The 14,902-nt window shown below is 43.9% G+C and overlaps 1 protein-coding gene across 1 annotated transcript in view; it reads left to right on the top strand.

The window, feature by feature from the left end:
• The window catches only part of GFRA4 (GDNF family receptor alpha 4), a 368,472-nt gene that overhangs the window by 315,170 nt on the left and 38,400 nt on the right, over window positions 1–14,902 (top strand). Inside the window, exon 5 of the mRNA XM_033953199.1 lies at window positions 2,262–2,371. Within this exon, the coding sequence (XP_033809090.1) occupies window positions 2,262–2,371 (110 nt within the window). The remainder of the gene's footprint in view (window positions 1–2,261; window positions 2,372–14,902) is intronic.

The raw sequence follows: 14,902 nt of genomic DNA, 5'->3' as shown, positions 1-14,902 counted from the left end.
TAATCTCCCTGGGAATGCCCAGGCTAATTTCTTGTTGTATCTCAAGATCCGTTATATTGCTGAATTCTTATTTTATGATATAATTTTTAAGCTAAAATTTCTGTAATTTTTATGATCTTTCTATCTTCTAACATTTAATTTGTAATTGTATATTTTACTAATATGATTTTATCTTAAAACTTAATGTATAAATTGTTAAATTTTTAATATTTTATGTTATTTACTGTTTCAATATTGTGTTTACTTACAAACTGTAATTCGCTTAGAAATAATCTAATTAAGCGTTTAATCAAATATAAATAAAACTTGAAACTTGTAAACCGCCTAGAACTGAAAGGTATTGGCGGGATAGAAGACATCAATGGAATGGAATGTATAAATACACTTTGGGCTCCTTTGACAAAGGTGCGTTAGGGCTTTAACGCTAGGAATAGCATGCGCTGAATTGCCCCGCGTGCTAGACCTTAATGCCAGCATTGAGCTGGCGTTAATTCTAGAAGTATAGCACGGGTTTAGCGCGCACTAAAAACGCTAGCGCACCTTAGTAAAAGGAGCCCTTTATTATGTATGTAAACTTATAACCCATTCTGAGCTCTTCTGGGAGGATGGGATATAAAACCAAATAAATATATTACTGGCAATATATCACTTGTAATATATTACTTTTAAAAGTACGAGTAACCACTGTTGAGTAAGTTCCAAAAGTATTTTTCTTCATTTTTAATATTTATATACTATCTAAACCTAGACAGTTTTCATACAAACATACACAATAAAAATATAACATAGACAACAAAAGCTGTATCTGCATGACATTCGACCTGACAACTGATCCCTTACTTCAGACAAAATAGTACCCACCTCACAAGAATGGAAATACAAAGAGCTGAGCCTTTAAGAATTTTTTTAAACCCAATCACTAGTTTCACTAGGAAACAGGAATATGTTACAGTTACTAGTCTAAGTGAGTTACTATGAAAAATAATGTCTTACTTAATATGTTATTGCCAAGCTTTGATTCTTTGTGAATATCCTGAAAAATCAGGCTTGAATGCAGCATTTAAGGTCCACATCCTCTTTTACTTTCATCCCTGGAATGCACACACATGACCTTTTCCAAGTTCTCCAGCTATTTCCGCCTGTACTTCTGTGTCTGCTTCCTCTGTCTCTTACACCATCTTTTCTCAGGATATCATTACTACTACTACTATTTATCACTTATACAGCACTGAAAGGCATACGCAGTGCTGTACATTTTGACATTTAATAGATGGTTCCTGCTCAGAAGAGCTTACAATCTAACTTGGACAGACAGACATGACAAATAGGGTTAGGGATGCAGAACCCAAGGTAAGTGGAGTTAGGAGTTGAAAGCAGTCTCAAAGAGGTGAGCTGTTAACTTGGCCTTGAACACTGCCAGAGACGAAGCCCACCATAGAGATTTGGGCAGCTTGTTCCAAGCATACGTATGGTGCAGCAAGTTAAAAGGTACAGAGTCTGGAGTTGGCAGAGGAAGAGAAGGGCACAGATAGGAAGGACTTACCAGCTGAGTGGAGCTCGCAGAGGGGAACATAGGGGAAGATAAGTGAAGAGAGATAATGAGCGGCAGCTGATTGAATGCATTTGTAGGTTAATAAGAGGAGTTTGAATTGTATTTGTAAATGGATGGGAAGCCAATGACCTGACTGTAGGAGAGGGATAACATGACTATAGCGGCTCTCACGGAATATGAGTCATGCAGACAAATTCTGGACAGATGGAAGGGGAGAAAGATGGCAAAGTGGAAGACCTAGAATAGCGAATTGCAGTAGTCTAAGTGCAAGGTGATGAGGGTGTGGATAAGGGTTTTGATAGTGTGCTCAGAGAGGAAGGATTGGGTTTTGGTCTTGGATTCCTGCCTAGCCAGCCTGGTTTTGAATATATATGAGATATTTTTGCATACAATGGAGGTAATCTATGCAAACTGATTTCATCTTTTGCTTATGCACTATGGATATATTTTAAACCTAGGGGAATTTCTAGGACAAATTTGAGAAATTCTGTCTTATATTATTTTGATGCAGAACAGGGGGAAGGTTCCCCAGGAGGGCAGCAATGCAAAGTACAAAGATATTATCAGTTCTAGAGATGGTGCACTGATCTAACGAGTTACCCTACTTAGAAACCAAGAACCCTCGATGACATCCAGACATGCTGAAAAAACCTACAAAGGTAAGTGGCGCAGTAAAAAGGTTTCAATATAAATACTTTTCTCTTTGCAGGTCCCGATTTGTAGCATTCCAGATACACTGTCAGCCCTCGTCACTGTCTGCCACAGGATGCAAAGGAGAGAATTACGCTGCCTGCCTAACAGCATACACGGGAATCATAGGTACTACAGCATTACATCCTTTTTGTTTGCACGCTAATACTCCTGCAGAACCTTGCATCCCCTCTTCAAAACCAGTGTGCTAAAATGAATGAAAAATTCATGCTTCCAGACCCACCCTTCTTTTTCTAACCATTTCAAAGCCATTTGAAATGGTACTAAATGTTACAGAACATGTTTGCTTTACCATAGTTAAAACATATATACAGAATATGGCTAATTTTTCTAACAGAGTACTTATAAAAACTTTCATAAAAGGCTCTGTTTTATCAAAGCAGATGTACCTTTATAAAATATGCACTCAGAGCTGTCGCCAATGGATTGAAAATGATCTCTCACAAATTTGCACCTGTCCTGAGGCAGCTGCAAATATGTACATGTACAGACTTATGGGAAAATTTTATTAATGGCACTTAAAATTTGATGCTAGAAAAAAATCAGTGCTAAACGCTATTCTTTGTATGCCCTTTATAGAATAGCACAATATCTCTCAAACTGTGTGCCAAGGTGCAGTGGTGTGCCCCAAAGATATTCCAGGTGTGTCATGAAAGATTCCAGAATTTGACTTTATTTTTCTGAGATGGTTGAATGGGGAGCTCATAGAAGAGCTGTTTTGAATTTGCTCTTCCAACCTGTGTCCTGCGTAGTAACACTATTTTCTCCTACCCTTCCTTGAGGGCCAGATTGCAGAAGGGCTATGTTTAAAAGCTGTTGTCTTTTCAAGCAGACCATTTGGGCCCGGAGTTGCTTCTGACAATATGGTCATCTAAGTCTTACATGCACTTCAGATGAAATTTAAAAACTCATTTAAATTCTAAATTTATGAAGGGGCTATGATCTTTGTATATTCAATTTTCTTTTTGTATTTGTACTGAGGATGTTCACTTTATTGGAATTGTTAACTGTATCGAACTGTGTGGCGTATTGCAGTATATAAATACATTTTTAGGTTATGTTATATTCTATTACACAGTTCCAAAGTTTTTGAAACTCCCCTGACCAACCTATGCCCCTCCCATGACCATGCCCCTTTTGGTTTGCATGCTATGGAATTTGGGTATCCAGTGTTATAGGATAGCTCACAGCCAGATGTATGTGAAAATCCTAATTGGTGCCATTTAATATCAATAATTGGTTGCTAAGTTCCAGTTCTTGCTTGTTAATGGCTCATTAGCCAATTAAGTTACTGTGCACATGCATCTTGGATTGGTGCCCAAATTTGGCGCCATATGCAGAATCTGGGGGCTACTGTATAAAATCTGTAAGTAAATTTAAGACTCATTTAAAAACTTTTTGCTATGAGCTAGCCAAGAGCTCCCCAATTTAATTTAATTTTAATTTAACATGAACATTTATATTCAGCTTTAACCTTCCAGCTCAAGGCAGATACAGTCAAAATATAACATAATAATTACAGAAAAATCTATCAAAAATTACAAAGACTAGGGAACACTCGAAGTTACAGGGAAATACTTTTAAAACCAATAGGAAGAAATATTTTTTTCACTCAGAGAATAGTTAAGCTCTGGAACGCATTGCCAGAGGTTGTGGTAAGAATGGATAGCGTAGCTGGTTTTAAGAAAGGTTTGGACAATTTCCTGGAGGAAATATCCGTAGTCATGAGAAAGCCATGGGGCAAGCCACTGCTTGCCCTGAATCGGTAGCATGGAATGTTGCTACTCTTTGTGTTTTGGCCTGGCACTTGTGACTTGGATTGGTCACCATGAGAATGGGCTGCTGGGTTTGATGGACCATTGGTCTGACCCAGTAAGGCTTTTCTTAAGTAATTAAGCGTCACTACAATCGTATCATGGAATACTCTTGTACTTTTACTGGACAGATGTTTAGAATGATAGAGAGGTTCTCTATTACTCCCTTATTTTCTCCCATCTCATTTTCCCCCACCCTCTCTGACTCTTAGGGGCTCATAATCGAAAGAGAAAAATGTCCAAAAACTGGCCTAAGTCAGCACTTGGACGAACATTGTCAAAATACGTCCAAGTGCTGATAATAAAAATTGGGTTTTGGACGTATTTCTAAACGACTTAGGCCTTCATAGTGCCGCTGAACGACCATAGTTAAACGGGGTGTTTCAGGAGGAGTGTCGAGGGCGGGATTTGGGCGGGACGTGGGCAGGCTTAGACATGGTCGTACTGCATGTATAACCGAAAGTTATACATGCAGCACAGCACAGGATCGATGGAACTTGGACGTTGTGACTTAGATCATTTAAAACATGTTCTAAGTCACAAAAACCCACTTAAAGTTACCAGATAAGCACTGCAAACACATAATACAGACCCCCACACACTACCCCAGTGATCACCAACCCCCTCATAAAAATATTAATCACAACTTGAAAAATTGTGCCTCCAGAAGATCATCACCTGGCAGCCTAGCATAGGAAAGTCTAGTAGTGCTGCACAGAGCCGTCTTAAGCCATCTTGGGGGTGGTTTAGGGACCCATGGAGAGGAGGACCCATGCCCATAAGCACCTGTAATCACTACATTGATATTGAAACATGTGTACTCCCCTATACACTCCCAAAACCCTTTTTTACTGACATATAAGTGGCTCCTGCAGCCATAAGGGCTATTGGGGTGGTAGATAAGTGGGTCTAGGGCAGTGTTCTTCAACCTTTTTACACCTGTGGACCGGCAGAAAAAAAAGAATTATTTTGTGGACCGGCAAACTACTAGGACTAAAATTTAAAAACCCCGTTTCCGCCCCATCTCCGCGAGCTCGGTCCCCACAAATCATCTGATCCCATCCACACAAGCCTCAGTTATGATTTTATATTGAATGTATTTTATTAAAGTATAAAAAGAAACAATATTCTGTACAATTGTCATTTTATAAATACAAATAATTCAGAGCAAGGATCAACAAAACCCCTGTCTCCCCTCCCCTTCACATATATCCCCTCTACTATTAAGAAAACTGAACAAGCCAAATTATTACAGAATGCTACACAGAAATATCATGCTAACAGAATACTGCAGTCACACATGACAGGAATAGTTTTAGGGGAGTGCAACTAGGGCAACTGCCCCCTGGTCAGAGAGCGCCCTAAGCCAGCTGGAAGCTAAAGAAGCACTTCCTGGGTTTTGCAGTCCCCAGTTATGTCTAACACCAGCTCTAGCAGGATATATATTTCAAATCTGATATATTCTAATCACAAAATAGAAATAAAATGATTTTTTTCTACCTTTTGTCGTCTCTGGTTTCTGCTTTCAATCTTCTTTTCACTGTCTTCCTTCCAGCGTCTGCCCTCTCTGTCTCTTCAATCCAGCATCTGCCCCTTCCATCCACTCTCTGTCCTCTCCCCCTTCCATATGGTATCTGTCTTCTTTCTATGCCCCTCTCCCCTTTCCATCCAGTTTGTACCCCTCTCTCCTTTTTACATGATTCATTCCAGCTTCATTGCTCTCTTCATTTTTATCTCTCCTACACCAGATCTATCATCGTTGTCCCTCTCTGCTTATTTTTCTGCTGACCCCTTCCTATCATCAATCTCTCTACTTTCTCATGCCTGTATCTCCCCTTCCCCTCCTCTAATCTTTCTGCCAGCTGTTTCCTTCCTTTTTTCATTCTCCCTTCCCTCCTCCTCCTGTCCAGCAGTAACTCTCTTCCCTTCCTCCCCTCCCAGCAGCATCTCTCCTTCTCCCTCTCCAGTAGCAGCTGTCCCTTTTTTTTCCCTTGCCCAGCAACTTCTGATAGTGGCTTTCTCCCCTGCCAGCAGCTCTTCTTACTTCCCAGCGCAGCGATTCACGAAGGCAGCCTCGGGTCCTTTGTTGGGTCGGGCCGCCTCTGAGGAAAGAGGAAGTTGCATCATCAGAGGCAGCCGCGACTCAGCAAAAGCCCCGAGGCTGCCTTAGTGAATCGCTGCGCTGGGAAGTAAAGGAGAGCTGCAGAGAGGGGAGAAAGGCACTGTCGGAGGCTCCCCATGATCTCTCCGGCCCAGCTGAAAATAACTCGTCGATCTTGCCGGCCCTGCGCGAACCGGCAGGAAATTGAAGTTAGTCAATCTTGCCGGCCCTGCACGGACCGGCAAAAATTTCCTGCGGACCGGCATCGGTCCGTGGACCGGCGGTTGAAGAACTGTGGTCTAGGGGATTCTGGAGGTGGTTTTGGGGGGCTCACCATGACCTATAAGGGAGCTGTAGTGAGGAGAAGACATGGCACCCTTTTTGTGAAGTTCACAGCAGTGCCCTGTAAGGTACCCCACTATTTAGGTGGCATGTCTGGGTGTTCAGTCCATCACTTTACAGACCTCTTCCACATCCAACAGGATTTGTTCTAGGCATTTTTGACTTGAGCGAAAAGTTGGACGAAAATGTGGTATAAAGATGGACAATGTAGTGACATGGACAATCAGATCGACAGGACGTATACTTAGACAATTTTCGAAACGAAAAAAAATGTGGATGTATTTTTCGAAAATGTGTCCTAAGCTGTTTTTTACTTTGGATGACTTGCGACTTAGACGACAATTGACTTAGACGTTCCTTTCGATTATGCCCCTCTTAGTGTTCAATTATTGTTTGAATGTGTAATACTTTCCTATCTGACTCTCCAATGTTCCCTTTATTAACACGTTCTATTGATTGCAAACATCTGCGACCTGCTTTCAGATTTGGCGGTATATCAAATTTTACAAATAAACCTGCTTTGTAGACAAGTTCTACAAACGTTAGTGCTTTCAAACCTTGATTATTGTAACAGTATTTACCTGGGCCTTCCATCTGTCCATTTGAAAGCAATGCAGATTGTACAAAATTCAGCAGCTCACGTTTTGATGGAAAAATTACATCATGAACATATAATACCAATTTTGAAGAAACTGCATTGGCTACCAATCTGCTATTGAGTTCAATTTAAAAATTTGAAAATAACTCACTAAGGGATATATGATATTTGATCTGATTATCTTACCAAATGCCTGACAATGTGTAGACCAAGTAGAACGTTAATATCAGAATATGGAATGCCCTTAGATGTACGAAATACCAGAAAATCCTGCTTCTTGGTTGCAGGACCAGTTTTATGGAATGAGATGTCTGGAGTGATACAACTTTGTAAAAACGTATTAATGTTTAGGAAGTTACTTAAGACATTTTTTTTTTTTTTAATCTTTATTAATTTTTCAAGGCCAACAAAAGTGCAAAACAATATACATGCATATAATAATAATCATAATAAGCACTTATAATCAATCAATAACAATACAGAAAAATAAAAAAAACCCTCTCCCATCCAATTTTTACATCAGGGAATAGAATCAAATGAAAGAAATACCCACCCTTCCCTGGATGTGTGTGAGTTAACAATGAAAACTAAAATAAAAAAACAACTATAACGAAGCCACAAAAGACGTCAATGAACCCCAAACTAATTTAAATAACTTTTCATACTTATAACATAAGCATAGATTCGCCCACCAAAAAGTACAACTAAGGCGATTGCAGTTTTTCCAATTACGAGTAACCATTTGCATGGCTATCCCGGTCATAATAAGAAAAAGGCGACATTTATATGGGGTATAGGCAGAGATGGGTAACACAGTAGCAAAACAGATGACGGCAGAAAAAGGCCATGTAGCCCTTTCAATTTGTCCAGTTATTCTTTCCACACTGCTAAGAATATAATCCAGCTGTCAACCACAGAGTAACTACTTGTAAGGTGTTTCTTTACTGATCTTTCTTCATTGAACTCCACTGTTCCAAGCACTAAAGCATGTAAGATCACCTCCAGTTCAGATAAAGGGCACCAGAATCATGCGGGACCTAATCAAAAGCCATAGGAGAGGAGACCGAGGGTCAAAAATATGCATACCCTAAAGGAGAGAGGAAACAGGCAATGTTATAAAGACATTTAGAGGGCCAGCTCAAGGGATAGAGCCAACTCGCCCTGCACTCCTCCCTCCATTGCATTGCTTCTGGCGTCCATTCCCCCTTCCACCAGACCAGTCTCTTTCCCACTCCTATGTTCTCCTCTGAGTGAGTCCAGCACTACTTCTTCACCTCCCTCACTCCCATGCAGTCCTGTAAAGTTTATGTCAGTCACCAGCAGCACTAGCAACATGACAGGCTGCCTTCAGCCTGTCCCTGGGTCTTCTCTCTGCTGCATCCCACGCACAGGAAACTGCATCAGAGGAAGCAGGACATGGCAGAGGGAAGACCCAGGCGCAGGCTGCTGTCACTGGTGACCAACATAAATGTTACAGGACCAGGGCCAGATTAAAGGGTAGGCCCAGTAGGCACGTGCCTAGGGCCCAAAATTATCAGGGGCCCCCCTGATAATTTTGGGCCCTAGGAGGGCAAAGAGACCACATAAAAAAATTTTTTTTCAAACAGCGACACAGCATCGATCGGTGACATGGCACCCCCCCAACAGTTCCCCCCAGCATCAATCGCCAAGTGGGCCCCCCCAGATGACTCTCCTATTTCTTCCTCCCACATGAACCCCCTCCCACCGCAGGAGAAAGCCACGAAGCAGCCTATTTAGAGTGCTGTGGCTGCCGACACTGCTGGAGTGAGATATGCCGGTTGATCATCTCGCTGTGGGAGGGTCGGCAGGGTTCGCATGAGAGGGAGAGTTAGAAGGGTCAGCAGTGGTTCGGCAGGGGGGGAGAGAAGCGGTCTGCACCGGGTGATCCATTAACTTCTTTGGGCAGCAACAGCATTTACAATCGCTGCTGTTGCTGGCATCAAGCCTTCTTTTCTGCCGGGTCCTGCCTACTTCCTGTTTCCATGAAGGCAGGACCCAACAGAGAACAAAGCCCGAAGTTGGCAACAGCAGCGAATTGTGAATGCTGCTGCTGCTCGAAGAAGTTATGATGCCAATCCTTGGGTGACAGAAGGAGGAAAGGGAGCAGAGGGGGAGAGAGTTGCTGCATCCAACTGGAGGGAGAAAGAGAGGGAGGGAAGATGAGGGAGGGAATGAAAGGAGATGCCAGGGCTTGGAGGGAAGGGAGAGAGGACGAGATGCCAGGGCATGGAGGGAAGGAGAAAGGTATGCTAGACTAAGGGAAAAGGAAGGAGAAGATGTCAGAGCATGGAGGGGGAGGAAGAGATGCCAGGGAATCATAGAAGAGAAGATGCCAGACCATGGGTGGGAAGGAAAGAAAGGAGAAGAAAGAGATGTCAGAGCATAGGGTAGGGGGTGGTGACAGAGAGAGAAAAATGGAGAGGTAGCAGAGCTGAAATGAATCATGTACAAAAGAGAGAAGGGGCACAGGATAGACAGTTTATGGAAGGAGCATAGAAAGAAGGAAGATGCCATATGGAACGGGGAGAGGGCGGACAGTGGATGGCAGGGGCAGAGAGAGAGGGCAGACATGGAAGGGGCTGATGCTGCATGGAAGACAGAGAGAGGACAGATGCTGGCTAGAAAGAAGAGAGAGAAGACAAGGTGATTGAAGCAGAAACGACAAAAGGTAGAAAAAAACGCTTTTTTTGTTGCTTTAGAATAAAATAGTATTGTAGTTGTATTGATAAAACTTTTATAAACAGAAAATAAGGCAATCTTTTTATTGGACAAATTTTAATACAATTTTTACTAACTTTTAGAGACCAAAACCCCCTTTCTCAGGTCAGGACAGTATAATGTAACAACAGTATACTATATTGAGCTGAAGAAGGAGGCTATGGCCTCTGAAAGTTAATTGAAAAATGAATTAGTCCAATGAAATGGTATATTCTTATTTTCAATTTCTGTTTTATTTCTATTTGTTAATTTGTAAAGTGGTGATTGTCAGTTTCTTCACATTTACATCTGCTAAATTTATATTTTGCAGAGTATTAGTGGGCTATGTGTCATTGTTTCTGTGGGGTTTCACTGTATGCAGTTTGGCTTCTTGGTGGTTCAGTTTAACCTTTATCTACACATTTCTATTTTTAGTTTGTGATTACTTATTCCATACTAGCTGAGGGTGTATCTGTGTTCTGTGTGTATGAAAGATATGGGGCTCCTTTTATGAAGCCGCGTTAGCGGCTTTATCTCGCGCATCTTTTTAGTGCGCGCTAACCCCTGCGCTAGCCGAAAAACTACCGCCTGCTCAAGCACTTCAAGCACTTTAAGCTAAGTTGACTATTAAAATATTCATTAAGTTATTGAAAAATATTTACCGTATTTTCACGCAAATAACGCGCACCCGTATAAAACGCGCACACGGGTATAGCGCGCAGAAATCACGATGATATGTACAAAAACTTTGGTATACCGCGCTCACGGGTATACCGCGCATGCTGCCCGACGCTCCTTTCGCCCGCCCTGACTTTCCGTGCGCTGTCCCGACTCTCCGTTCACCCCCCCTGACTTCCGTGCACTGTCCCCCCTTGAAGGTCTGTCCCCATCCTGAAAGCCTGATGCCCCCCCCCGACGTCCGATACATCCCTCCCCCCGAAGGACCGCCGACTCCCCAACAATCTCGGGCCAGGAGGGAGCCCAAAGCCTCCTGGCCACGGCGACCCCCTAACCCCACCCCGCACTACATTACGGGCAGGAGGGATCCCAGGCCCTCCTGCCCTCGACGCAAACCCCCCTCCCCCCAATGACCGCCCCCCCAAGAACCTCCGACCGCCCCCCCAGCCGACCCGCGACTCCCCTGGCGACCCCCACGACCTCCCCACCCCCCTTCCCCGTACCTTTGGTAGTTGGCCGGACAGATGGGAGCCAAACCCGCCTGTCCGGCAGGCAGCCAACGAAGGAATGAGGCCGGATTGGCCCATCCATCCTAAAGCTCCGCCTACTGGTGGGGCCTAAGGCGCGTGGGCCAATCAGAATAGGCCCTGGAGCCTTAGGTCCCACCTGGGGGCGCGGCCTGAGGCACATGGGCCCAACCCGACCATGTGCCTCAGGCCGCGCCCCCAGGTGGGACCTAAGGCTCCAGGGCCTATTCTGATTGGCCCACGCGCCTTAGGCCCCACCAGTAGGCGGAGCTTTAGGATGGATGGGCCAATCCGGCCTCATTCCTTTGTTGGCTGCCTGCCGGACAGGCGGGTTTGGCTCCCGTCTGTCCGGCCAACTACCAAAGGTACGGGGAAGGGGGGTGGGGGGGTCGTGGGGGTCGCCAGGGGGATCGCGGGTCGGCTGGGGGGCGGTCGGAGGTTCTTGGGGGGGGGGCGGTCGTTGTGGGGGAGGGGGGTTTGCGTCGAGGGCAGGAGGGCCTGGGATCCCTCCTGCCCGTAATGTAGTGCGGGGTGGGGTTAGGGGGTCGCCGTGGCCAGGAGGGTTTGGGCTCCCTTCTGGCCCGATATTGTCGGGAAGTCGGCGGTCCTGCCGGGGGGGGGGATGTATCGGACGTCGGGGAGTCGACCGGGCAAGAGGGCTTGGGCTCCCTCTTGCTCCGATCGTGGATGCAGGTGCGGGTGGGAGCGCGTGCGAGCGGTCGTTCGGGGTGGGGGTGCGAGCGGTCCTGCTGGGGGGGTGAATCGGGCGTCGGGCGGGGTGGGAACTATGTTTTAAAACTTTTGTATACCGCGCTCACGCATATAACGCACGAGGGGTATGCGCGGTAGGTAAAAACGCATATAACGCGCGCGTTATATGCGTGAAAATACGGTAATATGATAAAGAAATAGACCTAAAGAAAGAATAGGGGATAAGACCAATGAGGAGGCTAGCTACATTGGAAAGTCTGTACTTTGAACAGATTTATTTTGTACAGAAGTAGCCACTGAGGCCATATCCCAAAACAGATATATGTAAATCAATGAAAGATAGATAAGATGGTGAAGGTCTGGAAATGAAGAAGGAAAACTGTTGTATATCAGAAGATTTTTGATGGATATTAGAAGATTATTTATGTAAAACATGCTTACAATATATTTGAACACTTTTATATATGTATAGAAAGGGTTCCAAGTTAAAGTCCTGGGCAAGTAGGTGGAAGGAAGGGAAGGAAGGAGGATTTGCATAGAAGGGGGTTGCATAGAAGAAAAACTGCACTGGTATGCTAATCTTTGGTTTGAATTTTTAAAAAAGAAAGAAATACAAGTGGAAATAAAGAAGTAAATAAGAAAATATAAACGTGGGCGGGTGGGGGGTGGGGCAGGGCCAAGGGGGGGGGGGTCCTGTATACTTGTGTGCCTAGGGGCCCTCAAAGAATTAATCCTGCCCTGTACAGGACTATAGGGAGTGAGAAAGATGAAGGAGCAGTGCCTGATCCACAGGGAGGGAGAAGAGAGAAGGAGCAGACCAGACTTGGGAGGAGGGAAGGAAAGGTTTTACCTGTTGATCAGATGAGGTTAGAGACTGGGTATTTTGGCACCCTTAATCAACAGCACCCTGGGCCACAGCCTCACCTGGTCTAATGCTTAAGCCAGGCCTGGATATTTAGCTACATCAAAGTCACAGGTAATGCACAAGAAGCCAATTTTTTTTCCAAGGAAAGTAAGAGAGAACATAGGGCTCCTTTTACGAAGGCGCGTTAGGGCCTTAATGTGCGGAATAGCGCCCGCTAAAGTGCTGCGTGCGCTAGCCGCTACCGCCTCCTCTTGAGCAGGCGGTAGTTTTTCGGCTAGCGTGTGTTAATCCGGTGCGTGCGCTAAAACCGCTTGCGCACCTTTGTAAAAGGAGCCCTTAGTGTGAGACGTCAACAGGGTAAATTCCGATGAACTGTCAGGAGATATTTCTCTAACCAAAGGATGGCAGATAGATGGATTATCCTCCTGGTGTATATGGAGACAAAATTTACTGCAATAAAACATTTCAAGAGAGGTTTTGATAAGCTTTCTTAATTGTGAATAAGTGAAGGGGCTGTGGTATTGCACTGGAGCTGAAACTGCAGACCAGAGAAGCTGTATGGTGCCTGCTGCTATCTATAACTAGGTAGCTCCCTCCCTAGTCCTTAACAACATTCATTTACAGTCTGCTTGTTGCATTGTCTCTCTGCTTAGTTTATTTTCCGGGATTTTAAACAAGTTCATTTTCTCACTGTTTTCCAGTTAAATGTCACTTCATTAACTTTGATACATTAAAATGCCGCAAAACCCTTCTGAGTGAAGAGTCACCTTTGCATTGCACATTAAGTCTACTAGCCAGATTAGATGTAATGGTTTTTTGGGTTTTGTTGCTGTTTTTTGACACCTAATTAGCAGTTACACTCAGTCCTTTCATTTATCAGTTTTTCTGGGTCGCCATCTTCTGGCTTGTCCACGCTTTCCTGTGTCATAGGTCCTTGGCTTCCTTCATGCGTAGCTCAGTCATCTGCGAGGATATTAGGTGTCCAAGAGTGAATGAGAGAGAACAGTGAGGAGATGGTGTAAATAAATGGATTTTGGATATCAAGTGAAATTCCAGTTATTATCAATCCAGAGCTATGAATAGCACAGCAGAAATTCGCCAACCAGTTGGTCAATATTCAAAAGCAGTCAGTGTCAATTACAAAAACAAGGGGGACACTTGATGAAGTTACAGGGAAATACTTTTAAAGCCAATGGGAGGAAATTTTTTTTCACTCAGGTACATTAGGTAGATTGTGAGCCCGCTGGGACAGACAGGGAAAAATGCTTGAGTACCTGAATAAATTAATGTAAATCGTTCTGAACTCCCCTGGGAGAACGGTATAGAAAAATTGAATAAATAAAATAAATTTAAAAAAAATAGTTCTCTGGAATGCTTTGCAAGAGGTTGCAGTAAGAACGGATAGCATAGCTGGTTTTAAGAAAGGTTTGGACAAGTTCCTGGAGGAAAAGTCCATAGTCTGTTATTGAGAAAGACATGGGTGAAGCCACTGCTTGCCCTGGATCGGTAGCATGGAATGTTGCTACTCCATGGGTTTTGGCCAGGTACTAGTGACCTGGATTGGCCACCATGAGAACGGGCTACTGGGCTTGATGGACCATATGTAACCACTTGTAATCTCTGTTTAACTAATGTGAACCGCCTAGAACTCTTCGGGGTATGGCGGTATACAAAAATAAAGTTATTATTATTATTATTATTGGTCTAACCCAGTAAGGCTATTCTTATGTTCTTATGTCAGGTGCTGGTCATATAAATGCTTATTAGCTGTGAGAAAACCACTGAAAATTACAGTAAGCTGCAGAGTACCAGAAAGCCCCATCTGGTTTTTTTGAGGGTTTTTTTTAATCATGTACTTACTAGAGTATGACACGGGGACAAATTTTTCCCCGTTCCCACGGGAACTCATTTTCCCGTCCTGGTGAGTTCTTTTAGTAATTGTAGTGGGGGGCTGATACTGGCTGGGGCTGGAATACAACTGGAGATGGCTGATCAAAAGAGAGCACTCTTTGGCCAATTGAAGCTGGGTTTCCATTTCTAGTTCAGGAACTGATTAATGTCCCACACTGCTTGTTCTCCCCCTACTGGCTGTGGCTGAATAGTGCAGCACATTGGGAACAAACTGCGTCTTATCTTTTCAACGGCGTGCATTATCAATTTGGGGGTTTTTCAAGCCTTAATTGGGTTTCCTGAAGAAGCTCCATAAAACCCTATTCACTGAGCACTTTTTTGAGTGGCATGGAACTTCTTACATTTCATTTTGGATGCTGCTTAACTAAACTTGA

This window comes from Geotrypetes seraphini, chromosome 1 (genome assembly GCF_902459505.1).
Source record: "Geotrypetes seraphini chromosome 1, aGeoSer1.1, whole genome shotgun sequence".
NCBI lineage: Eukaryota > Metazoa > Chordata > Amphibia > Gymnophiona > Dermophiidae > Geotrypetes > Geotrypetes seraphini.
This window is presented reverse-complemented; position numbering and strand designations above follow the sequence as displayed.